General features: G+C 61.9%; 1 protein-coding gene across 1 annotated transcript in view; it reads left to right on the top strand.

Annotated features, from left to right (window-relative positions):
• Positions 1-9,884: 9,884 nt before the first annotated feature.
• Positions 9,885-22,618, top strand: part of IGSF9B (immunoglobulin superfamily member 9B) — a gene marked incomplete at both ends in the record, with an annotated part of 39,299 nt that continues 26,565 nt past the window's right edge. The window contains 5 exons of the mRNA XM_082296928.1: positions 9,885-9,948; positions 17,653-17,850; positions 19,045-19,191; positions 20,659-20,810; positions 21,903-22,020. Of these exons, the coding sequence (XP_082153054.1) occupies positions 9,885-9,948; positions 17,653-17,850; positions 19,045-19,191; positions 20,659-20,810; positions 21,903-22,020 (679 nt within the window). The remainder of the gene's footprint in view (positions 9,949-17,652; positions 17,851-19,044; positions 19,192-20,658; positions 20,811-21,902; positions 22,021-22,618) is intronic.

Here is a 22,618-nt window from a genome sequence, read left to right as displayed (position 1 = left end):
CTCTTGCTGCCCGCTTGGGTGTTGGGGCCCAAAACTCTGTGACACCTCACTCTTGCACACCATGGTCAAATGCCACCTGTCTGGCAGCATCCCGTGGGTTCCCACCTCCACCACTTATACCTCAGACTCCAAGCCTAGATCAGGACACTGGGACACTGCCTAAAACCTGTTTGCCCACAGCCCTTGGATAGCCCCAACCATCTTCTCCCACAGCCACCCATGGTCTCCAGCTGTGCTCTCCCTTCCCAGTTCCCAGCTTAATCCCCATGCGTGTTTTTAATGCCTCTGCATGTCTCTAAGCTCCTCTATAGCCAGAAGCCAAATGCTCCTTGTAGGATTCAGATGTCTCCCCTGTGGATTAGATGGGATGGCTGCAAATTCCTTGTAATTTGCTCACACGGGGTCTATTATCTGCTCCTGGGAGGCACGGGAGGAGGGGGCTCGGGGGTGGCCCTCCTCTGTTTCCCATCTGTGTAATGCTGGGCCAGGGGGGATTTTAGCCAGTGATCCCTTGTCTTGTCAGGGCTCTGATTCAATTATTCCCCACTGCAGCCTTGCTGGTGGCTACTGGGCAGCACTGGAATTTGTTCCTTGTGTGGTGGGATGGAGGATGGCCCATCCCTGTGGCAGGCAGGGCTGGATCGTGACCTCCCTGTTCTGTGCAGGGCAGGACTAGAGCATCCCTAGCCCACACATGGCTGGACCAGAGCATCCTTGTCCCATTCAAGGCTGGACCAGAGCATCCCCATCCCACTCAGGGTTGCCCTGCTGAGCTCTCCCCCTTCCCAGGTTAGCTGGTCCATCAGCTGCCCACGCTATTAAATATCACTGCTGCTTAATTCAGGTGACTGGGATGCGGGCTGGATTTGCTGATTCAGCAGGCCAAGGGAAAATCCTTTCTTTTATGGAAAAAGGGTGGGAGCTGGGCAGAAACAGGGAAGATTTTGGGAGGGAAGTCCTTTCCTGCCAGGGATTTCTGGCCGATCAGGGCTGCGTGCTCCAGGAGTTTGATCCCTGCTGTTGGTTGTCTCGTGTCCAGCAGCTGGAGAACAACTGAGTTGGTGCTTTCAGGTCCTTGAAGGTGTTTGCCCTCTCCTTATGGATGTAGGGATGGAGAGCATCAAGTTAGGGCATCCCTGTGCCTCCCACATCTCGCCATGCGTGGTGGCATCCCCACCCCGAGGCTGCCGCCGCCTTCCCGGGGCGGGGAGCCCGGATTTGTCTTTCTAATGCCTCAGTCAATGGCATCGATTGGGCTGGAGCAAAGGATCGATCGTAATTTGGTCGGAGGGCCCCGGCGCCGGGTGCGAGAGGAGTAATTAGAGCAGCAGAGGCGGCGCGGGCCGGCTGCCGGGAGGTCGGGGCGGCCGCCGGAGCCCATCGCCTGGGGAGGGAGGGACGGACAGGGAGGGCGAGGGGCTCCCGCTCCTCCAGCAGCCGGGATGCCCTTCCTGGCGCCCAAACCCCCACCCCAGGCTGGCAGGAAGAGGGGAATTTGCACTACGAAGGGATGGATGCTGAAGCTGCGTGTTTTGCAAACGTGCTTTCCCTCTCCACTGGAACAGACCTTCCAGCCCCAGAGAGCAATTTTTTCCCAAATTGGGCGGAGGTTGGGTGCTGGGAGGTGCCTGCAGGGGAGGGAACACACTGCTCTCCCCATGGAGCGAGCGATGGGGGATCCTGGCGGGAGCTGGGTCTTTTTACAGGTGGGCAAAAATGGGAGAAATTTCGCTGCAGCCCAAGGGAACGGCACCAGAGCCCTGAGCCGGGCTGCAGTGCTGAAGCTTTCCCGGCTCTCCCTTGCCCTTCCAGCCTGCGCCTCGCTGGCAAATCCCACCTACACGGTTGGAGCCTGCTGCTTTCCCCAGCCCTGCCTTCGCAGGGGGCTGCGGTGAAACAGACTTTCTCCTCTTCCCCAGCAAGAATTACGGACCATCTGGATTTCAGAGGCAGCTGCTTTAATCGGGAGCTGTTCCTTGCAGCGGGAAAGGAGGGGGCTCGTGTCTGACAGACACCCCCAGCTTTGTCCTCCCGTGCTGTCCATGGGGATGCTGGGGAACCACATCGCAACTGGGCCTGGGGGATGTCTGCACAAAGCTGGGCTTGGGAGCATCCCTGGGGTGGTTCCCAGAGTTGGGTGGGTGGAAAGGAAGGCAGAGGAGGATGTAAACTTGGGGAAAAGGTCAGGCATGCTATAAATAAGTGGCATCCGGGGAAAGAAATGTCAGTGTGCGGCAGTAGCGACACACCAGTGCCCGAGATTGGGAGGGAAGTGTTGTTGTCTGTGGAAGGAAATGTTGTTGTCTGGGGGACCAAATCCATGGGAATTGGGGCTGGGATGAGAGGGGAGGGGGCTCTCCCTGAATTTGGTGGGTCAAAGCATGGCTGTCGTGCTGCCCAGGTTGTTATTGGGGGTGCTCATGCACCCGGGTGGGACTGGGGCACACATCAGCCGCAAGTCTCCCAGGCTCTCAGTGCTTGGAAAGTTGTCCTGCTGCTGTCTGACAGGGAAAACAGGCTGGGGCTGAGGCTCTCCAGCTACTCTGCTCTCAGGACCATCTTCAGTGAAGGCAGAGAGAGATGGGGGAGAGTTTTCATGGTCCTCCTGCCCAAGCTGGGAGCTCGTGGGTCAGGAGGATGTTGCAGGAGTGGGCGAGCACCCCGGGGCGGGGGTTGTTTTTTGGAATGGGGGAGCAAAGCAAGGTGCTGTGCTACCCATGCCCACAGCCCGCTTCAGGGCATTCCCTGGAGCTGTGCCGGCCTTCCAGGGGAGCGAGGCGTGTTCCTGGGGACTGATTGCACATTTGTCCCCAAAGTGGTCTGACTCGCTGCCGAGTCATCTTCCCGCAGCCCTGTGAATGCAGGCCTGATTGCTGCCTGGCAGGGAGGGAGCCCGGGGAGGTGGAAGCTGACTGGGAGCCAAGCCCAGCTGCGGGAAGCGATGCCGACAGCCGCTGCTCCCGGGCCGGGCTGGCTCGCCGGGCTGGTTTCAGTGGCAGCTGAGCACTGGCCAACTCGTCTCGCTGGTTTGTGCCCATCTCGATTGAAGGGGTGGTTTGGGGAGCTGTGTGTCCCGGTGGTGCAGGACCCCCATGTCCCCAGGAGAGCCCTGGGGCGCTGTCACCTCTCCCTGTGTCTCTTGGGAGTGCCCTGGCAGTAAGGGGTGACCGGCGGGGGTCCCTGGACCCGCAGGCTGGTGCCACTGTGTTTGTGGTTTCTGGATGGGGATTTCCTCCCCATGGCTGGCTGCAGTGTCACCTGCTCACTGCACCTTCATCCCCGCGTCTCTCCTGGTCCAGGGAGGGTTTGGGGAGGTTGTGGTGATGCTGTGAGCTTGAGGGCACAGGGTGCTGAGCAGGGACCCTCCAAAGCTACCTGTCCTGAGCACAGCCTCCTTCAGCCCTTCATTGTGGCATCTGGGCTGTGGCTGGAGTGGACACATGGAAGGGCCAGAGCCTCTTTTCGCTGTGCCTGGCCTCCTGTGCAGGAGCAGACAGCTTAGAGGGCTGTGGCCTCGGGCAATCCTGTTACAGGTTGTCAGGCTGTTGTTTGCGGGAGGTGAGGATTTGCCCACCTGCTGCGGGGCAGGGAGCAGCCGGAGGGGGGCTGGGGCTGGAGGGACATGGGGGGGGTTCCCCGAGAGGTTGGACTCTGCTTCCCCCACCCCTGATGTTTCCCGATTTTGGGGTATACTCGGTATGGCCATGGGAGAAGTGATCCAGCAAGGAATGGTCTCTGGCTGTTGGGTTCTCAGGAGCCACCCTGAGCCCCCCCACCCCCCCCAAGATGATCACTTTGAGGGAGGAGAAGAGCAGTAACTGGTGCAGCCTGGGCAGGGAGGTTCGAGGCTGCAGACCCTGCAGCCATCATCATCCCTTGAACAAAGGCAGCTCTGAGCCTCTCCTGCCTCTTGGCACTGCACAAGAGATCCCTTCTCTCCGGCAGCAAAAGCCTTTTCCAAGCCCGGCCCCCCTCCTCGGGAGGGCTGCAATGCTCTTCACTGCCCTCGGCCAGCCCAGCCTGGCACCTGCCTGCCTGTCCCCCTTCCTGGGCTGCTCTGGGGTCCAGCCTTGTCCCCTCCTGCAGCAGGGCCAGCACGTGTTGGTGAGATTTGGGGACTGGATGCAGAGGGTCCCGGTGTTCCCTGCCTGGCACCAACAAGACTCCAGGCGGGAGCAGGGCTCGGGGATGTGCTGTGTGCATGGGGGTGACAAGCAGCCCCCCCAGTTAGGGTGGGGCTGGGCTGGGGTGGGCTCTGGCCGCGGACATCGGGGTGCCCGACACGGCAGCAGCAGAGAGCAGGGAAAGGAGAGGAGCTCCTGCGCCGGTAATTACGGACGAGGTTGATGCCACATGATCCGGGGACGTCAGCAGAGCGTGTCACAGCTGATGACACGCTGCATGTGCAGGGGCTGAAGAGGATGCCAGGGTGAGAGGTTGGAGCCCTGCGTGTGCCCGGCAGTGCTGAGCCAGCCTGGCTGCCCGACCTTCACTGCGTCACCTCCCCAGCCTGCCAGGGCGCCTCTGAGGTGGCCCAGCTTTGTCCCGCTCCCTCCGGGAGCTCAGCTGTCCGGCATGGCCGGATCCCCGTGCCTCAGTTTCCCCCCATGCAGGGAGCTGAGCAGCTACCGTGGCTCCGTGCCCGCCCCAGCAAGGAGAGCGGCACGCTCCTGGCTTTTCGGGGATGTTCTCGGGGAAGCCAAGGCAGAGTGTGGTTACTCATGGCGATGACAGTGCCGATGACAAGTGCCGCAGCCCCCAGGAGCACGTGCTGTGCCTGTGCTCCCGCGCAGGGAGGTGTGTTCCTGGTGCCAGAGAGCCCCAGTGAGTAATGGGGTGGGCGGCAGTGCTGGGGTGCCGTGGGGGGTGGGAGCGGCAGCGTGGTGCTGCAGGGAACGCTCTGTCATCCTTTTAGGATGGAGGGCCGACCCCCACCGACCCCAGGAGTGATGGGAGGGATGTGTCCCACCACGGGGCAGTGGGATGGGGGGCTGCACCACCAGTGTGGGGACAACCTGCCTTGTGTGAAAGGTGAGATGGGTCCCTGGGGAGCTCAGCAGTGTCTGGCTGCCCCTTGCTTGGGGGAGCAAACACCAGGTCACGGTGGTTGCCGTGGGTGTGGGGACTCCAACCCCACCTTGGCTGTATCTGCCCCAGCCAATATCCCACGGAGCAGCACAGCAAGGCTTCCCCTGACCGGTGTTGGGACAGGGATGCTCCACGCCGTGGAAAGACATGTTTTGGCTGGAGAAGCAGGTGATGAGATAAGGATGGGGTATCGCGTTACCACAGTCGGATCTTTCTTTGAGGTTAACAAGACAAGACAGACAATCGCTGCTGCTTGATCCAGGGAGTGCTGTGTGAGTGAGTCTATTAGTGGGCTGATGAGTAATTAGCTCCATTGGAGACCTGCTAACGGGAGGAGAAAGTTGTTACCGTGACTCAACTGACCCCTCTTCACACAAGTTTAGTGTGTCTTTTCTGAAATACCACAGGTGGATTATTCCACGACTTGGATGTGCAGCCAGGAAGGCATGGCAGGATATTCCTTCTTGTTTGCCAGCTGGAGTCACGCGTTGGTGATGAGCCACCACTGAGGGGAGAGGGGACGAGGAGGGAACGAGCCTAACCCCAGCTGGGTGTGAGTCGAGTCCATCTGCCTGCCCGTCCTTTGAGGGGGCTTGTTTTGGTCTTTCCAAAGAGCAGGCTCGCTGTGCACGCAGCGACGCTGCAGGCTGGCTCAGCACTTCCATGCTCGGCTCCCGAGATCTCAGTGCTCCTGCGGGCCCCTGCCCTGCTGCTCTTCCTCGCTGAGGTGGCAGGGATGGGGTGGGCTCTCCTGGTCCCCGCACAGAGAGGGGAGGAGGTGACAGCTGGGCCATGTGGGATGCTGTGAGACACCAAGTCCCACTTTTGGAATGTGGGCCGTTCCCTCCAAAGTACAGGAGGCAGCTCTCCCGGGAGATCAGGTGTTGTGAGACTCGTGACTCCACCATGCAAATGCTGGAGGCTGTGAATAATCATGTACTTGTGCAGGGAGACTCAGCCCTGCGTGGGTTGGAGCATCCCTCGGCCAGGTGGGAAGCAGCTGGGTCCAGATTCCCGCTTTCCTGGACTGGTCACCAGCAGTGAGGAGTCAGAGGGAGACAGGCAGTAATCCATACCCCGGCAAGTCCTGTTTTCAGGTAGCCCCTCTCCAGTGTCGAGTATTTTTGCTGCCCCATATGAGGTCTGATCCAGAACCTTGCTGCTCCAAGTGCTGGAATTCCCTGAGTTTCCAGCCTGGGTTGTAGCTCATTTCCACTTTTCTTGTGCCACTTCTCAGCCCAAAACCTCTGTCCCTGATCCTGAGAGCCAAGTCCCAGGGAGATGGCAGCAGGGCTCAGCCAGGGCTGCGTCTCTCCCAGATGAATGTGTGTGATGGAGAGAGCTGCATCCCCCAGGTCTCTGGTGCTAATCTGAGAACTCCTGCCTCATCTGTCAGAGCAGTTTTCTTTAAAAAAGCAAAGACATTTTTATCCCTCTTGTCAGGCAGAGCAGTGAATTTATCACTGGGCAGTTGTCAATGACTCAGCTGGGCACGGTGGGCTCTGCTGGCCGTGGCTGTGCGGAGGGCAAGGGCATCCCTGGGTCAGCAGCACAACACGCAGGTACGGCTCAGGCCAGCAGAACACTGCTGCCAGAGCTGCTCCAGATGGGAATGGGAAGGGCTCACCTGTGGGGCAGGAAGGTGCCGACTCCAGAGTGACCTGCATCCCATGGGAGCTGCAGTGCTGTTGCCCTGTGGAGATGGGGACAAGACGTTTGTGTGGGTCTGGGCGCTGTGCGGCTGATTTGGTTCCAGTTCATCCCCTGGCAGCTCCTGTCTTGGCATGGAGGGCTGCCCACCTGCCTCCCACGTGCTGGGCAGGAGGTGCCCATGGCCAGGGACCGGGGTGCTCCTTGCCTTGCCACTGCTTCCTTCACCCGCTGCCGGCTCTGCCACCACTGACTGACGTGCAAGTACAAGGAGTGCCCTGCTCATGTAAATAAACCTGGCTATAAATAGAGAGGGAGAGAAGTGTGAAAACAGTGGGGAATGGATTTCATGAAACCAGCAAATTAGTCTGGAGAAACAAGGGTGTGAACTGACAGCCATGCTCCAACCCAAGCCCATGTTTCCAGTTTCTTGAGCAATGTTGGTGGGGCCCCTGTGCTGGGCTTGGCTTGGGGATGCACACACTGGGATCAGGGCTGGGTCCCTCCATCCACCATGGGCTCCTGATGCCTCCTGGGTTGGGCTGTATTACCACAGGTGCCATCAATGCCCATAATTATTTTTTTTCTTCCCTCTTTGAAATTGTGGCAAAACCCCAGGTAAAGACATGGAGATGATCTGACTGGTGACACAGACTCCAGCTAGACCAGAACACATCGTCTCTGTCTGGCTGGGCGAGGGCAGATGGAGCTCTGCCAGCCTTGGGCTTGCTGCTTTGCAGGCAATGAGTGATGGCTGGGATTTTTTGGGTGCTTTGAAGGTGGCAGGACCGGCATGGGGAGGGTGCTGGCCAAGGGGTTCTGCCCTCCTGGCCACTCCAAACCAGACTTTCAAGAAATAGGAGAGTAGCTTGGAGAGGAGAACTGCCCCAGTACAAGGGTCAGCCCTGGCTGTGCCAACCCCCCGTGCAGATCTGCAAGCTTTCACTTCAGGCCTCAGCACTAGGAGCTGAGTCAGGCTTTTATGAGGTCTTGGAATTTGCTAGGGTAGCAAACTGCCCGGGAGCTCGCGTGAGCCACGGCTGGGCTGGGGGATGCTCTCGCCTCCTGCCCAGGGCTGTGCCAACATCTGATCCTCCGGGAATGCAATTCCGGGCAGAAGGTGTGGGTTGTTTCTCCAACTCCCACATCCTCTGCAAGAGCTGGGGGGTTTTTTTTTGCTTCTTTCCTGAACGTGCATGGGAAGAGGTGGGAAGCCCAGCAGCTGCTCAGGCCTCTTCCCAGATACTCTCCCAATGGGCAAGGGGAAGACTGAATGCTGGGGACAAAATGTTGTGTCCCCCTCTCCGTGCGAGCCCGTCCCCTCCCGGGCTGGCTGTCATCTAGGAGAAGTTCAGTGGCCCGTTTTCCATGGCGGGCACGCTCCTGGGGGAGCCAGCCCGGCTGTTTGCCCATCTGGCATTGCCAGGTCTTTGCAGGGAGGATGGGTGGGCTGAGACGGGGGAGCACAGAGTCGCTTCCTGCTTTCCGCCCATTTTCCATTGAAACGGACCCCAATTCTCTCTTGTCAAGTGGGCTGTGCCCAGCAGGGGACAAAGGGCGACATGGAGCTGTCACAGTGGGCAAGTGGTGTGCAGCAGGAGCAGGGGAGGTGGCACAGGTGGTGCAGAGTGGCAGGAGGAGGTGGTACAGCTGGGACAAGAGGTGACAGTGGCACTGAGGCGGTGCCAGGTGAATGTGACACCAAGCTGTGGTGGTGGTAAAGAGGTGACAGAGCCGTGCAGGGTCCTGGTAGAGGTGACAGCAGGCTGGTGCAGGGAGCAGGTGACATGTCTGCCCCCAGGCTGGTGGGGCAATGACCCTGGACCTCTCCCAGGGCACAGATGGTGGCAGCTGCATTACCCTGAGCTGATGTGCGGTACAAGGCTGCAGTGGCACCAAGCAGCTGGCAGGGAGGTGACCCTGAGGTGGTGCAGGGTGGCAGGGACAGATGGCACAGCTGATGTGGAGCTGGTGCAGAGGGCAGGTGGCTCAGCCTCTGTGGTAGGGAGGTGACCCTGCCTAGTCACAAACTGTCACTGGCATGTCAGAGAAGTGGTGTATGGCAGCAGGGGCAGGTGGCAGAGCTGGGGCTGGGGAGGTGACACTGCATCAGGGGAAGAGGGCACATCTGGGGCCAGGGAGGTGATGCTGAGCTGGTGTAGGGGGCACATGTGGAGACAGGGAGGTGACACTAAGGTTGTGCAGGGGCACACCTGGGGACAGGAAAGTAATGCTGAGCTGGCGCAGAGGATGCATCTGGGAACAGGGAGTGACGATGAGCCGGAAAGTGATGCTGAGCTGGTATAGGGGACACATCTGGAGATAGGAAGGTGACGCTGCACCGAGGCAGGGGCACATCTAGGGACAGGGAGGTGGCACTGAGCTGGTGCAGAGGCACCTCTGGAGATAGGCAGGTGACAGTGAGTAGGTGCAGTGACACACTCGGGGACAGGGGGGTGATAACGAGTTGGTGCAGGGGCACATCTGTATACAGCGAGGCGACATGTTACCATTGTAGGGGCCCATCTGGGGATGCCGAGCTGCCACTGATTTAGTGCGGGGGTACACCTGGACACAGGGAGATAACACCGTACCGGCACAGCGTACATCTGCGCACAGAGAGGTGACGCTGCTCCGGTTCGGTGACACATCTGGACACGGAGAGGTGTCAGTGAGGCGGCGCGGGGGCCCGGGCGGGCGCGGGGCGGTGCGGGTCCCGGCGGCTGTCCGTGCGGGGAGGTGACCGTCCGGCGGAGGTGACCGCGCCGCTCCCGGCAGTGCGCATGATACTGCGGCGCAGGGGCCCCGTGCGCGCCAACCCACCTTGAACCGGCCCGGGCCGCGCCGGCGGCCAATCACCGCCCACTCCGCCGGGGCGCGGCCAATGGGCGGCGGGCGGGGGCGGTGCCGAGCCGCTAAAGGGCGCAGGCTAGGCTGCACCGCGCGGCGGAGCGCAGGTGCGGCGCGGCGCGGGGATGGGCGCGGGCATGGGCGCAGCGGCGGCCGGCCGGCCCTGAGCCGCCCCTCCGGCCCCGCCAGCCCCGCCGAGCCCTGCCCGGCCACGGCCAGCTCGGCCCGGCCCCGCCCCGCCCCGGCCGGGCCGCCCGGCGGGCGGAAGATGCTGCGCACCGGGGGCCGGTAGTACTATGATTTGGTATGTGGCCGCTTTGGTAGCAAGTGTGCTCGGCGCCCGCGGGCTGCCCGTCCAAGGTGAGTGCGGCCGCGGGGTGTTCTCCGCCGGGATGAGCCCGGGAAGGGCGCGCCGGGGTCTGCGGGGCGGCGGCGGGGCCGCCTCTGCGTGTCCCCCCCCTCCCCCGGTGTACCGGATGCGGCGGGGGGGATGCGCATGGACCGGGAGGGATGCGCGCACCGAGCGGGGGCATCACGTCCCGGGGAGAGGGGACCGGGAAGGGGCTGGGGAGGATGGTAGGAGGGGGAACTGCGGCTCCGGAGGGGGTTTGCGGGGCTCGCGTCTTCCCCGCTGCCGGTGCGGGGACCGAGCGCTTCCCGCTGCGGCGGGGCGCTGGCGATTCCTTCATCCCCCGCTGCCGGGGGGAGTCGGGAGCGCCCGGCGCATCCTCCCTCCGCAGGCGCTCGGTGGGGTTGGCCGTGACCTCCCCGAGGGCAGCGGCTGCAGCTGGGGAAGTTCGGGAAGCCGCGCTCCCGGTGCGGCTGAGCCTCTGCCCAGGGGTTGGAAATTCCCTTTGGGAGAAGGCAAGCGGGTGCGGGTCCTGGGAGGCGGGGGAACGGCTGGCTCAGTGTCCCCCTTGATCAGGGATGGGCAAGCTTTTCTCCGCATTCGTATTTCTTCTCTCATCCCGGGGAAGCGCCTGCGGCGGCTCCGGGGGGTGCGGGCAGCGTTTGCCCTTCCCTGCAAGGGTAGCCCGGCTGGGCAAGGAGAAATGCAGGAGGGATTCGTCGCCTTCCCCTGCAGCGCCCCAGCTGCGGGTTTGGGGGTGACTTTGCTCCCCCCGCCCCCTCGCCCAGGAGAGGCTGCCCTCCTTCTCCCCCCCCACTGCAGGCTGGTTGCTGTGCTGGGGTAAACTGAGGCACAGGGTTGTCCAAGGTCAGGAGGGAGACGGCAGCAAGGAATAACCCTGATTTTCCTGGTCTGGCTTCTTTTCCTTTAGCTGCCAGCCCCCTCCCACCCCTCCGAGCCATCCCTGCAGGTAGAGGGGAGCTGCCTGCCGCTGGTGCAGCACCGTCCCCCATCTCTGCCGCTGGTTCCTCTCTGGGCGCATGGTTATCCCTGCGTCCCGGTGGTCCCTACCCGGGATGAGACACTGGAGCCGTGCCCTGGGTGTCACCGCACCCTGCCCATGGGGATGCGGTGACTGCCGGCAGCAAGCGATGCCTGGCTGGCAGCCACCACCACTCCCCTCCCCGTGCCGTGGGGGACACTGCCTCGGTGGGCACGGGTGGGCTGGGAGGGGGCACGTGCCGGGGTGCTGCAGCCCCCCCCCCGCCAATTCACAGCGCTTCTCGAGCTCACTGGGTCACATCTGTGCCATGCCACAGTCCCTTGTCCTCCTCGCCTGGCAGGTGGCTCCTTGGAAGCAGGGGGGTGTGTGTCAGGATGGAGCTGTCCTTTCGGGGGGGTCAGGATGGGGCTGCCCCATTTGGAGGTTCGTAGCCCGTCTTACAGAGCCGTGGCCGGCTGCTGCCTGAACTGCATGCTGCAGTGTGGCGAGGCAGCGTTTGCAGCAGCGGCTTGCACAGGGATGCTCTGCCGGGGAGAGGAGCAGAGCAGCGAGTTCAGCACCTGGGAACTTGGAAATACCCTGGAGCCGCTCGGATGGGGCTCCGGAACTGGTGCCGGGGTGGGTGGGTGCCGGGAAGCCCCGGCACGGGGGTGCTGTGCGTGTGGAGCAGCGTGTACGTGATGAATGAGCGCGCCGTGAGTAATGCGTGGGTGGGTGCCGGGGGAGGGGATGCTGCGGGCTGGCGGGGCCCCCGCAGGGACAGAGAGCCCACGGGACTCACCCCAGCTGCTGCAACCCCTTGGTCCCAGCACTGTCCCGTCCTCGTAGGGGATTGTCACCCCTCATTGCTTGGGGACAGGGCTTCAGAGGAGAGCTGGGGCTCACCGTGTGCCAGTGCCCTCACCAGGGCTCTTCCTCTTGCCGTGGCCTTCCTCCCACACCACTTCGTACTTGCTGAGCTGAGAAGCAGCAGTGCTGGTCCTGGGAAGCTTTCTTGCCTGGCTCTCCGAGGGCTTTCCAGGCGTTAATCGGCTCAGAGAGGGAAGGAGGGTGCGTTATCCCCTCTTACGGCATGGGGGAGGAGAGCCAGGACGTGACCGCGCCGGGAGTGGGTGTCAGAGGAGGGATCCGGCCTCCTGGCATTCCCAGCAGTGCTGTCACACCGAGGGGCTTTTCCTCCCTCTCCCACGAGCGTGACGCTGTGGCAGCACACAGTGAGTGGGGATGCTCGTGGATCCGGCAGGAGGGTTTGCAGAGGGAGGATCCGGCTCTGCCAGCCCTGGGTGAGGGCTCCATTGAAGAGGTTCCCTGGACACCGCGGCGGGCGATGCTCCCGGCGCTGACCTTGGCCGGTTGGAGTGGCTCGGTGTGGCAGTGCCAGCGCTGCATCCCCTGCTTGCTCCCAGCGTAGAGCTGTTGGGTTTTGCCTCTTTGGCCATGGAGGAGTCTGGACCGGGAGCCGCTGGATTTGGCACGTGCGGCTTTGGCCCCGCTCTCTTCTGGCAAGGGGATGGTTTGGCACCGGGAAGAGCCAAGGGCGCTGGCCAGGCTCCCATTTCCATCATTCCCTGGAGGTTTTCTGCTCCTCTGGACCTGTTGGATGGGAGTGTGCGGGGCAGGGAGGGACGTGAGCGTCTTGGTTGATGACTTGGCTTGCCGGAGGGTCTTTGCGGTGATGCTTTGCCGACTCCGTTGCCTTTTGGCTTGGAAGACGCAGCTTTGCTGGTGATGGGCAAACCCTGCAAGTTCCTCTCCGGAGCTGTGGCAGGGTGGAACAGCTCCCGTTCACCTCCGGACCTCCGTCTTGGAGGTCGTGCCTTCATGCTGGAAGAGAAGCCCTGCAGATGGGCAAGCAATGGGTCCAAGCCTGTGCTGTGCTGATGGAGGAATCCTTCCCTCTCCCTTTCCCTGCGGTAGGAATCTCCCGAGCTGGGAGCCCGGAGCGACCAGCTGGCCTTTGGAAAAACAACTCCCTTCCTCCCGCTCCTCCATGGAGAGGCTGGCGTTGGTGGGAGGGCTGCCTGAGCCAGGAACAGCGTGATTCAGGAGCTGCTGGCGGGCAGCTCGGAGCGCTGCCTGCATCCCAGTTTCTTGTTAGAGGGCTCTGAAGGCACCAGGATGGTACCCCCTGCTCTGTGGGGAGGGCGATGCCAGCCTGCCCGGGGGTACTGGTGCGCTGTGGGGTTGGGCTGAGGGCACAGCACCCTGGCAGCACTCTCCAGGTGCAGGAGGTCTCCTCTGGGACGTGTTTGGTGCTCCAGTTCCCGCCACAGCTGCTCGTTCGGCCCCTGGCACACGGAGGGAGCTCACGGGGAGCGCACAGGTAGCTGCTGGTCGTTGCTGGGAGATGATGCCTCCCACGAGGCAGCTGCCAACACTGGATGCTCAACACTGGGCTGGTGGTGATTAAAGGGAGAGGGCACAGGGGACCCCCAGGTGGGAGTGGGTGACCTCAGGGAAATAATTTCTTCCCTGCTCCATCTCCGTGCCTCTCAGAGCACCAGCCTGTGCTCCCACGTTCTTGCTGAGCCACTTCCCAGCCAAGGCACATTTCCACCTGTGCCATTCCAGGGAGCAAGGACCCCCCCATGGGGCTGCTGTGGGGCAGCATCCCAGGCATGTGTTCCCCTTGGGATGCCAGGGCAGCTGTCTGCCTGCCTGGGGACGGTGGTGGTGGTCCCACAGGACACCCCTTGTGCCCAGGAACAGGGTTCCGAGTCCCCATCTTGCTGTGAATGGGGCACCAAGCCACCCCTCAGAGCTGCTAATCCTTCTCCTCGATGGCCCCGCGTGACCTTGAGGCATGTCACTTGACCTGCGCGTCGCCCTCCATCCATCTGGAAAATCGGGTTTAAAACACAGGAATCGCGCTGAAAGCCCAGATGCTGCTTTCCAGCTGGGGGAGGGGGTGAGGGCTCTGCTCCCAGCCCTGGGGCTGCCCCGCACCAGGGGACAGGAGGATGCTTTTGGGGAGCTCTGGGTACCCCATGACAGGCAGAGGGACTGGGTTTGTAACAGAGGGTGCAACCCCCACTGAGATATTTAGGGGGCTGTGGTGATGGGGGACAGGCTATCTCCCAGCACCCCACACCCTGCCCTGGCAGCTGGGGTCCCTGCAGCACATTGTCCCTGTCCCTCACTCTGGGCTGCAGTCACCCCCCTCTTCATTTCATGGTGATGGCTGCCTGCTCTCCTTCCCTGCTGGCCTCCATATGCCACGCTGGTGGCCTTGTCCTCAGAGATCCCTGCCATATCCCGCCTCCACCAATGTGAGCGGGATGTGTCAGAGCACATCTCGTCTCAGCTCAGCAGGGAGGAGAGGTCCACAGGCTCCGAGCCTCGCGCCTGCTCCCTCAGCCATCCCCATGGGGGGACAGAGATGGGGATGAGATCCAGGGCTGGGGGCAGCATTGGAAATGGATAGTGGTGCCTCTGTTAGCAGGCTGTGGGGCGATGGTGGGTCAGGACAGGATCCCCTCTCTGCCCCAGGGCATGGGTGTCCACTGTGCTGGGCAGGAAAGCCTTCCCAGGTGTTAATTCCTTTGGAAACCGCTCTGCTGTGGCCACGTCCTTCTCACGAAGCACCTGCAGGAAGGGTCCTGCTTCAGCGAGTGCAGCAGAGATGCTTGATGCCTTCAGCTTCACCGAGTCCTGTGGCACCTTCTGCCTCTGCCCTCAGGATCGGAGGAACTGGATGCCCAGATCCAGGTGAGGGTCTCCCCATCCTTGGCATCACCATCCTGGGGAGCCCCGCGGTGGCACCGTCTCGGTGGCGGCAGCCTTTCCTCCTCTCCCTTTGGGATGCTGTTCAACTCCACCTCCGCATCTTGTATTCTTGCCTCCTGGCACACGGCGTGCTTTTATTTTTCCTGGATCTGCTTGGATGACGAAGCCTGTTGATTACTTGTTTTTCTTTACGAGGCATCCCCCAGCTTCACGTGAGCTCCTGCACCGAGGCAGATTTGGGGTTCGCATCCCTGCTGCTGCTCCCTGATGTTGACCCTCTTTCCAAACTGCAGGTTCAGCCTTGAAACCTCTCTGAACTTGGCAGGGAAAATCAAGTGGGTTTAAAAATACCCTGTCTATTTGTGCTCTGTTTCTTCTGGCGTCTGCGGGTTGTTTTCAAGCTTTTCCCTACAAATGTGGGGGTGAGAAAACACTTCGAATCGAGAGCTGCAGTCTCCATTGCTCGCTTTCTTCATGGCCTGGACTTGGAAGGAAAACCTGGCCAGGGTTGGGACTGCAAGGTTGGTTGGGTTGGGAAGTTGAGGAGACCCAAAGAGGGTTTGTAAGACATCTCCCCATTGCTTTCCTGGCGCTCTGGCAGTGGGGACAGGAGGGCACGGGGCCGGTAGCGGGGCAGGTGGCAGCTGGGGAGAGCCGGGGGCCGGTTCTCCGCCGTGGCTGCCAGTCGGCCGTGCGCTGGGGAGGTGATGCTCAGCCGTGCGTGCAATTCCCCACCGGCCTTGCGATCAGACACCGGCGCTGCGAGCTGCCGGGGATGACCTATTTTCCTGCGCCCGGGCAGCTCTGGCCAGGCGTGGGTCCGGCGGAGCGGCTGGCTCGTCCCCTCCCCTCCCCGGGGACGTCACCCACTGCTCTGCCAGGCAGCCAGTCAGGGGATCCTGGCGTAGCGTGACTCCCTGGCGCCCATCTCCAGGGTGTCTGGGTGGCCTCTTGGGCAGCGAGCTTGCTCCAGCTGGGCGAACTTCAGCATTCCAGGCTCCATTTGGTGGTGAGGTGCTGGAGACCAAGATTCCGTCCTGGTAGCCCAGGAGCTGGAGCGCTGGGGGGCTTGAGAAGGGGTTTGGGTGCTGCCGCTTCCATCTTCTGCTGCCGGCGGGTAGAGGGTGTCACTTTGAGGGTGACGATGTGCTGGGGCCCTGCTCGCTCGGGCACGGCGGCCGGGGATGCGCGTCCTTGGATGCTCTTGAGCAGCACGTGGCAGCTGCTGTCCCCGATCGGCGCCGGAGGACCACGGGCACGGAGGGGGATCCAGCCCTGCAGCGCAGCCCCCCTCACCCTCCCGGATGGGCACAGCGGGGTCAGGACGGGTTCTCACAGCTCAGTGCCGGGGTGGCAGGGGAGGGCTGACACCGTCCCTGCTGACAGGGTGCGAATGGGAGCTCATCGGCGATGCAGCGCTAACGAGGGATGGAAAGGTGCAAGAGTGTTGTCGAGGCGGTGCAAAGCGCGTGTGGGGGTGTGCGTGCACACTGCACGTGTGTGCTCAGCAATTCCCCCGCCCCGCTGGCGTCCGGGCGGATCCGTGGCCGTGCAGGACCCCCCAGTTTTTCGGGACCCCCAGAGCGGGGCCGGGTGTCTGCAGTGGGTGTGCAATGCAGCATCTGCTCCTTGCAGGCGCCTCACAGCTCCGCACCCCGGCCTCACCTACCCTGCTGCCACCAGCCAGCCCCCCCCCTCCCCCCCCCCCAGTTAAACAGCCACCCGTGCCCAGTTTGCTGATGGCCTGGGGGCTGAAGACGCTTGGGTGACCATCAGGAGTGACCCTCTGCGGCGGCACACCTTGTGCGTGCCGTGTGCGAGCTGTGGCCAGCTCTGCCCGCTGGCCTTCCCGCGGGGACACTCGGCCGGTGGGCCCGTGGGGTGGCACATCACGGGCCTCTCGCCGGTACGCGCTTGTGCCAGAGCCAAAAATAGCCGGTGATGCTCGGCGATGCTCGGCTCCCGCGGCGGGGAAGCGGTGATGTCACTCGCCGCCAATCACCGGCGGCCCCGAGGAGCAGCGCGGAGGAGTGGGAACGTGCTTCCCCGAGCATCCCCCCCGGAACAGCCAGCGGCTGCGTGTGCCAGGAAAACGGGGCGCCCTTCCTCGATGGGAAGGGCGATGTGGGTCTAGACCTCGTTTTGGGGACCCTCTGTTTGGCTTCCCCCCAGCCCTGGGTTTCCCTCTCTCTCCCCCTCTCTGAACGCTGTGCTGAGGATGCAGCTTTGCTGCTGCTGGCAGAGCAGGATGACGCCAGGCTGCAGCGAGCAGGGCGGCACAGCCGGGGTGGAGCAGCTTCGGAGCCGAGACCAAAGTCCCCTGTAATTACCCAGCCGGGAGGAGCAGGGTGACAGACCCGACGCGCAGGTCGCAGACGGGTTTCAGGCTTGGGGCTCTCGGGGATGCCCGAGGACATGTGGGCTTGGCTGGAGCATCGCGGCTCTGGGGGCCCAGCCCACCGCGGCACCGGTGGGAGAGCTGGATCCGTGGGCCGGCACAGCTGAGCTGTGGTCAGTGGTCCCTGCATGCTCAATCCTGCTCGCTGGAGGATGCAGGGGCACAAGCTAAAAGCAGCCTTTTCCCTGCCACAGGGATACAGGGTAGCCCAGATGGTGCAGCTTGGTGGGGAGCAGTCCTAGGCATGCTCTGTGCTCCTCTGCTGTGAGCAGGGGTCCCCAAAACCTTTATGGGGTCACTGGGCATTACCCTTGCCTCGGTGCAGAGGTTGGGAAGCTGTCCTGAAGCATTGGGGTGCTGCTGGCTACTGTCCTGACTCCTGTGTAGCTCAGGGTGGCCTTGGAGCTGACTATAAGGGTTTGGGACCCCCTGTTGTTTTTGGGGCAAGGCAGACCCAGGGGCTGCCCTTGTTGGAGACAGGTGGCTGGGAACAGGCACTGATGCTGCTGTGGCTCTTCCAGGGTCCTGGTTCAATGCTGGGGACCAGCAGTGGGATCAGCCACAGATTCTTCCTTCGCCCCCTTGCAGGTGCCCTCGGCTCGAGGGAGGAGCCCGAGTTCGTGACCGCTCGCGCTGGCGAGAGCGTGATCCTGGGATGCGACGTGATCCACCCGCTCACGGGACAGCCCCCTCCCTATGTCGTGGAGTGGTTCAAGTTCGGCGTCCCCATCCCCATCTTCATCAAGTTTGGGTTTTACCCTCCCCATGTCGACCCAGAGTATGCCGGTGAGTCCTGGGGGTGCAGCGGGACGAGGGGAGGGTGCCAGGCCCTGGCTGCGGCACAGCCTGGGATGCGCAGCTCCGCTCCATCCGCTCCTCCGTTGGAAACCACGCGGGCTCTGCCTCTCGTTGCTCGCTTTCCACCCAGTTGGTTTTAATTAAGCAGCAGCGTTAGGAAGCCAGCTGGGCTGCGTGGGACGGGAGCAAGCGAGGCAGAGAAACCCAGGGTGACGCGTGGTGGCGGTGGCTGCTGCTGCTGCCGCTGTGCCCCGGAGCAGCTGTGAGCCTGGGGAGGGGTGCTGGGGGGACGGTGGGGATGGAGCCAGGGCCACGTGCTGGGCGGAGGTGACAGGTTGGAGCTGCAGAACTCATGTGGCTGCTCGCCAGTGTTCTGCATGTGACACGTGGCCGGTGTCCTCTGGTGGGATCTGTGAGCTGGAAACCAGCCCTGAGGAGGCTGGTGTGGCAGGACAGACCCACTGTGGCATCCCTTTCCTTGTGGAATGCTGTCCTGGAGACCTTCCCTGGGTCTTACAGGGCTCTCAGCCCAAATTGCTCTCTAAGAAGTGCAGCAGGGAAGATGTACCAGCTGAGCCCTGCCAAACTCAGCTCCAGAATGAGCGATGCCACAGCCTGGTGGCCACTGCACCAGCATGGAGGTTTGGGCTGCTTTGCGCCTGACCCAGTTTTTGGGGCCGTGCATAGGGTCAGCTCAGGGCTACCCTGCTTTCCGGGAGTCTCCCAGGCGGGGAAAAGCTTTGGGGCACGCCTGTGTGCCGGCTGTGCCGTGGCAGCCCCTGGCTGGGAGCAGAAGGCCGGTGTCGCCGCGGGCAGACGTCACTCGAGGCACCTTGCCTGGCCCTGGCAGCTTGGCTCTGCCATCCCCAGATAGGCGAGTGTGTCACCGGCCTGGCACCACCGGCTGCAGCCACTCCACGAGGCTCAGCCAGCCCCAAACTGGGACAGTGCCCGCACTGGGATGGGGTGTCCCCTGTGGTGATCTCTGAGGGGCTGCTCTGGTGTCAGGATGGGGTGTCCCCTGTGGTGATCTCCGAGGGGGTACTGCGGTTTGGGATGGGGTGTCCTCTGCAGCGATGTTCCAGAGCTGCTCCGGTGTGGGGATGGGGTGTCCCCTGCAGTACTGCTCTGGGGGCTGCTCCGGTGTCGGGGACATGGTGCCAACGCTGTGCTCTCCCACAGGCCGGGCCAGCCTGCACGACAAAGCCTCCCTGCGCATTGAGCAGGTGCGCTCCGAGGACCAGGGCTGGTACGAGTGCAAAGTGCTCATGCTGGACCAGCAGTACGACACCTTCCACAACGGCAGCTGGGTCCACCTCACGGTCAATGGTGAGCGGGGCGGGGGCTGCGGCATCCGCATGGGGCCAGAATGGGATTTCTGGTGGATGCTGGATGTCTGGTGGACGCTGGGCCTCAATGGCATCTGTGCATGGCAGACATGTGAGCCTGAAGCCATCCAGGCTGTCTGCTCCAGCCAGGGTGTGACTTCAAAAGGGACAAAGTTTTATTAGGGATTCCTCAGTTTAATTACGTGGAGCTTGTTTAAAGGAGAGACATCAAGGACCAGGGCTGGGAACGAATCTCCTCTCAACAAACAGATCAGAAAATCAAATCTTTGTTTTCTTGAAATTCAGATTTACTCAAATTACTTTTCCATTTTATTAAGACTGTATATTAAACTAATTAACAAATTGTCATTCTCTGCATCAGGAGAGAGAGCTTTATTTTTAGCCCAGCAGCAGGGCTGTGCCTCTCCTGCTGCAGTGGGGTGGCTGGAGAGATGTGGGCACTGGCAGCTCCTCACTGGTCCTGCCTTGACCTTGAGCAATTAATTTAACCTTTGGGGGGATGGCTGTGCTGTGGCACAGAGCAGAGCCACCTAATTGAGCCCAATTAGTGAGCGGGAGCTTGGCAAGGGGGGCCGTGCGGGCCACCAGCCCCATCCCTACCTGCTGCCCTGCCTGCCGCTTCCTGCTTTCCCCCTGCCTGCTAATGAGCTCCGAGGGCTTGGGAAGGAGGGCAGGAGGAGGAGGAAGGAGGAGGATGGTGGTGCCTGGCTCACCTCCACCACGTGCACAGATCCTGCAAACCAGCCAGAGGGGCTGGAAATGGCCCCAGATGCCCTGTCTCTCCCCTTGGCAAAGTGGGCCAGTTTTGGGGTTTTATGCAGCACGGGGTGTGCAGGGGCTTAATAACAATATAATAACCATAATCCTCCCAGCCCAAGGAATTGCTTTCAGGGTGAGGGCTGTGGCTTTCCCCCAGCGCATTACAACGCTTAATTTTCTTAGGGGGAAAATAAAAATCATTTGGGGAGAAACAAAATATAATTCCTTTTCCTTTTTTTATTTTTTTTTTCTCCCCCCTCCAAGCAGATTAAATTGCCAACCTGTCTCCCTCTAAAGTGGGCTTTAACAACCGCGGGTAATTAGGGGCGGGCTGTAATCCTGCCAGCCTCTTTCATCAGGAAGGAGCCTTTCGATCTGCACTGCGGTGTTTTCCCATGTTTTGACAATAGCGAGTTAATGTGCATCGGGGTGGGGGGAGGACGTGGTGCTGGTGGGGAGGAGAGGGGACAGGGCTGGGGTGCGATGTGGCGCCTCATGGTCGGTGTCCCCAGGGACACCCCTGTCCCTGCAGCCCCGTTTGCCTTTGGGGTGGCCCCAGCCCCGCCGTGCGGATGTGCAGAGTGTCCCCCGTGTGCAGGCAGCAGCCTCCCCTCTGTCCCCGTGTGCCCCCAGACCCACAGTGGCCACGGGTGACACGGGGGGTCACGGTGGTGTCCTGTGCCCCCAGCTCCCCCCACGTTCACGGAGACCCCGCCGCAGTACGTAGAGGCGAAGGAGGGCAGCAGCGTCACCCTGACCTGCATGGCGTTCGGGAACCCCAAGCCCATCGTCACCTGGCTCAGAGAGGGAGACCTTTTGGGTGCCAATGGCAAGTACCAGGTAGGTGGGGGAGGGCTGCCGTGGGGACTCCTGGGCTGGGAGCTGGCGGGGACAGTATTGACAGGACCACGGTGGCGGCAGCTCGGCCGTGCCTGCAGCCAGCCGTGCTTTCTCAGCACTTCTCCTTGGTGAGATGCCCATTTCCCCACACCCTATCCCTGCTGAGCAGCAGCCTGTAACGCTGCCAGCCCTTGGGTGCAGGCTGGAGACCCCCCAAGTGCTTGGGACACTGCACCTGACCTGCTCCCTGCGGACTCAGCCCAGGGGCCAAGCCCCTGGAGATGGGGTGGGGGCTGCAGCCTGGGGTTGTGTCCCCCCCGGGCAGGGATGGATGCAGAAGGGATGGGGCAGGGGAGGGTTGAGCAGGGAGGATTTCCCCTCCTCCCCTCCCCTTCAGGACCCTTTTTGCATCCCAGAGGCTCCCCGGCAGAGATTCCCCCCTGAGCTGTAATTGGTAAATCAGGCATTGGAATCAGCGCAGGCACTAATGAGAGTAATTAGGAATCATTTGTTACTAATTGAAATAGAAGGATGAGGCAGAATGAGGTGGGGGGGGAAGCCTGGCAGGGAGGCCTCCCCATGCATGGGGGTGCTGCTACCCCAAGGGTGAGAGTCCCTTGTCCATTCTTCTGCTGTGTCCCCAGGGGGAATCCATCCACTCCTCTTCCAGCTGAGAGGTGGCCCCACAGGGGGGATGGTGGCCAAGCTGGGGTCTCCCCCTCATCGCCCAGTGATGGAGCAGGTCCTTGGGGGGCAGGGAATTCTCCAGCAAGGCTCCTTGTGAAGCTCCAGTGGTGCCGGGGTGCTTGGCAGGAGTGGTTTGGAGCCTGCTGCCTGCCAGTCACTTCTGGGAGATGAATGTGCTGGGATGGTTATTTATTTATTTTATGATATTTTTTTCCCTTCCCCTTGGCGTCGAGCACAAACGCATGTGTTGGTTTATTAATATCCCGAGTCTTCCAGAGCAGGGAAACCCGTCTCTCATCCGGCCCTAAAAGCGTCAGCAGCTCTCTGCTGCGGGAAGCGGGGAGGGTCTTCCCCCATCCCCCTGGGGGTCCCTGCCCACGCTCCAGGGTCTTCCCTTGTTCCCAGGTGAGTGACGGGAGCCTCACGGTGCTCTCGGTCAGCCGGGAGGACAGAGGTGCCTACACCTGCCGGGCCTACAGCATCCAGGGCGAGGCTGTGCACACCACGCGCCTGCTCGTCCAAGGTGAGACCTTCCAGCTCCTCAGCATCCCCCGGGAGGCCGGGATGGGGGGATCTCCATGGGCCACAGGGCTGTGGTGCCGCCCCGGAGTGACCCCCAAGGCCTCTGTGCCTGGCATGGTGCTGGCTGCCCCGTGGCCCTGCATCCGGTTTGTAGGATGGAGGAATCTGCGTAATTGGCACATGGCGGTGGCCGTGCTGATGAGCAGCCAGGCCCTGATGGCAGCTTGGTTTTGTTTGGGAAGCGGGGAAAAGATTGAGGCTGTCATGAAGCGCCTCGTCAGACAGTGGTGATGCATGACAGGCCTCCCGCTCCTTGCTCCCTCTCTTATTAAATAAATCTTTAATTAGGTCAACAGCTACCGGCGGAGAGAGGAGCACGGGGTGTCCTCTGCTCTGCTTTTGTGGCAGTGGCGCGCTGCTGGCTCCTGGCAGTTTGCTCCGTTCCCCCTGGATTTTTCCTGGTGAAATGCTGGGGATGAAGGGAGGCGTGTCCTTGTGTGCCCTGGGAGAAGCACTGTGGGTGTGGATCCCCTCCTCAAAGCTGTAGAGATTAGGAAAAGGGCTGGGAATATCAGACTCACTGTGGTTCTCAGAGGAGT

The sequence above is a fragment of the Coloeus monedula genome, assembly GCF_965178545.1.
Source record: "Coloeus monedula genome assembly, chromosome: 25".
Classification (NCBI taxonomy): domain Eukaryota; kingdom Metazoa; phylum Chordata; class Aves; order Passeriformes; family Corvidae; genus Coloeus; species Coloeus monedula.
The sequence above is the reverse complement of the archived record's forward strand: the minus strand, read 5'-3'. Positions and strand labels throughout refer to the sequence as shown.